At 42.8% G+C, this 2,952-nt stretch overlaps 1 protein-coding gene across 1 annotated transcript; it reads left to right on the top strand.

Annotated features, from left to right (window-relative positions):
- Window positions 1-389: 389 nt before the first annotated feature.
- Window positions 390-1,952, top strand: LOC103361469 (probable N-acetyltransferase camello). The gene is made up of 2 exons (XM_008287554.1): window positions 390-408; window positions 987-1,952. The coding sequence occupies exons 1-2, from the start codon at window positions 390-392 to the stop codon at window positions 1,739-1,741; spliced, it is 774 nt and encodes a 257-aa protein (XP_008285776.1). The 3' UTR covers window positions 1,742-1,952.
- Window positions 1,953-2,952: the final 1,000 nt, after the last annotated feature.

Genomic DNA, 2,952 nt, shown 5'->3' with positions numbered 1-2,952 from the left:
GCCACGACAGAGTCACTACAAGCAGAGAAAGTTGGCTGCCTCAGAACCAAAGTTAAACGTTTAATGTCTTGATAATTGGCTAATAAAAATTACAATACCAACAATCAAAATACCAAATATCGGCCTGAACATTTGGTCAGGGGTTGAGAAAGGTCAAGAAAACTGACAACAAGGCAAAGACTGATTCGTGTGTGTGTGTGTGTGTGTGTGTGTGTGTGTGTGTGTGTGTGCGTGTGTGCGTGTGTGTGCACCCGTAGGTGAGCATGCTCAGGCTAATTTCAATCCCTTTTGTGAATGGCTGATTATCACAATCTGTAGCTTAAGTCCAGCAGCAGCAGCGGCATTAAGTCTTTCAGTGTGAGCGAAAGACAAGGGGGAAAGGAGTCGGCATGGCCCAGAAAAGCAACTGTAAGTTGACGTTCTGATTATCTTCATCTTTTATACTTTTTTTTTTTTTTTAAGGCAGTTGTGTTGATTACGAATAAAAGTACTAATAAGACAGCGCGGGTGCAAATGAATGGCACTACTAACATGCCTAGATGACACATAACACATTTCAATGAAGCTAAAGACCTTTTTGTTTGTTGCCTCAGGATCTCACCTTGCTTTGATATTTATCATTAGCACATTTGAAACCTAATTGTATTGCATCCCAGAAACCCCAGAATGACTTCCACTCTTGAAATCCTAAAGGGAAACAATGGCATAATAATTTTAATTGTGATGTTCACCTCTGGTTGTCATATGCAAATGCCAGGTTTTTTATTTATGCATAATGGAGTTCAATTAAGAAATGAAAAGGGTGCAATTCAGTAAGAGATGTATTTATTATTGCCCCCTCTCTCTCAACAAGTTACATGAGCATATTGAGCCCATTGTGAAATCCAGCAGGAATTTCTGATTGCAACAACAAGAAGATTAGTCTCACTGAGCTCTCATTCACTACCTCCCTCTCTTTTTCCTTTCTCTCCCTCTCTAACGTGCAGTTCAGTTCTCCATCAGGGAATACAGACCCTCAGATCAACATGTGGTTATGTCGTTGTTTCGTGATGGGATCCTTGAACATGTGTACCCAGCCTTCTTCAAGGCTATGAGCAATCCAGACCATGTTGGTGTTGCCCTGAGCATTTGCATGGCTGGCTACGTGCTGGGAGGCAGCTCCTACTTCCAGGCTTTACTCTTTGGCAGTGCATGGGCTGGCCTCATTTATTACTGCTGCCTTGATATCTACGAGGGCTACATAACGAGGAGGCTAAGCACAGACATGGCAAATGTTCAAGCCAACTACCTGGAAAACCCAGATAACGGATTCTGGGTGGCAGAGGCAGACATCAACGGCCAGTCGAAGGTGGTGGGAATGGTGGCAGTGATGGGGAAAAGGGGCGAGGAAGAGGGCGACAGGTTCGAGGACTGGAACGGCGGAGTGACGGGAGGAGGCTCGGAGTTGGCTCAAGACGCCGGAGACGGAGATGGTTACGGGGAGATGTCTCATTTGATTGTGGTGTTTCCTTGGCGCCGCAAAAACCTGGGGTCCCAGCTGACACGGAAGGCCTTGGACTTCTGCAAAGAGAGAGGCTTTGCCCGGCTCGTTCTGGACGTCAGCTCGCCACAGACAGCAGCCACTTCCTTGTACCAAAAATTTGGCTTTGTTCAAACGGCATCCCACTGTAACACGCATGCTAATCGCTGGTTCGCCAAACTAGCCAGAGTAAATGTGATGCGAATGGAGAAGCTAATTTAAACACAAAATAAACTTTAGACCTCAGCTCCTGATACAACCTCACCTATACAGCACATCGAGAATATTTCAGTTAATTTATGCCTTTTTGTCTCATTTATTGCAAAAACCTCTCAGTTGTGTCACACCTGGTCACTTGTGTCTCCAGCTCGCTATCATGGTAGTTTGAAAAAAAAAAATACAATAAATTTCATGTTTTTTTTTCCACAAAGCAGCACTAATGCTCTCAGTTTCCTTGTATTTCTTCTTACCTTGATGTATTATGTATACACCTGCACCCCTGACACTCAATTGCCCACAAACATGGAGAACAATGAGACAATTAGTCAACTTCTCTGGCTAGTCAAATCAACGTATTATTTGCATGCAGACGAAAATAAATATCAGGAGATATTTTATGAACAACTGGATATTAAACATAGTCACATTCAATTATCTAGTTTTCTCCTGTCCACTCAGGAATATAAAAATATATGTGAGAAAGGAGAAATTTAGTCATTTGGAAGCAGGAGAACTTTCTTTTAAGCCTCTTTCCAGGGAGAAGTTGAATCCCTCTGCCTCAGAGGAATTAATGCCAGCTGACTTCTAAGACCTCACAACTCTTTGCTTAAAATACCAATGAAAAATGCAATAGTATCAGGACATTGGGAGGTTTAAAATTCTTTGGAGCTAAAAGAGCCCTGAGTGTGCGTGTGTGTGGTGTGTGTGTGTGTGTGTGTGCGTGGTGTGTGTGTGTGTGTGTGTGTGTGTGTGTGTGTGGCATAAAAAGAGGATAAAGAATTCAGTATACCGCAGTGCATTCAGGTCATCATACACAAAGCAAATACTAAGATTATCGACACCAAACAATGGAGAGAAAGCTTAAGTGTTTCCATATTGGTGGTCTTATGATATGTGTAAGCAGGGACTGGATAAATAGGGGTGAAACGGCCATGGGAATTACACTACAACACAGACCTGTGGTAGTTGCCTAGTATTTCCGAAACAATGTATGTCAACTTTACAGCCTGATGCCAGGAGTCGGTTTTCCTACAAAGACTATTGTCAGCCGCAAGCATTGTGCAACATCAGCTAAACAATGTAGATTTACAGATTTCTTAACCTACATTGCATCAGAAATCCCTCAAAGGTGATTACATTTTTCAAAATATTATCAGCACCACACAGCGCCTGCTTATCTTGAAAGCGTGTATGTGTTAAAGGACGGAAAGCCT

The sequence above is a fragment of the Stegastes partitus genome, unplaced genomic scaffold (assembly GCF_000690725.1).
Source record: "Stegastes partitus isolate 25-593 unplaced genomic scaffold, Stegastes_partitus-1.0.2 Scaffold12, whole genome shotgun sequence".
NCBI lineage: Eukaryota > Metazoa > Chordata > Actinopteri > Pomacentridae > Stegastes > Stegastes partitus.
This window is presented reverse-complemented; position numbering and strand designations above follow the sequence as displayed.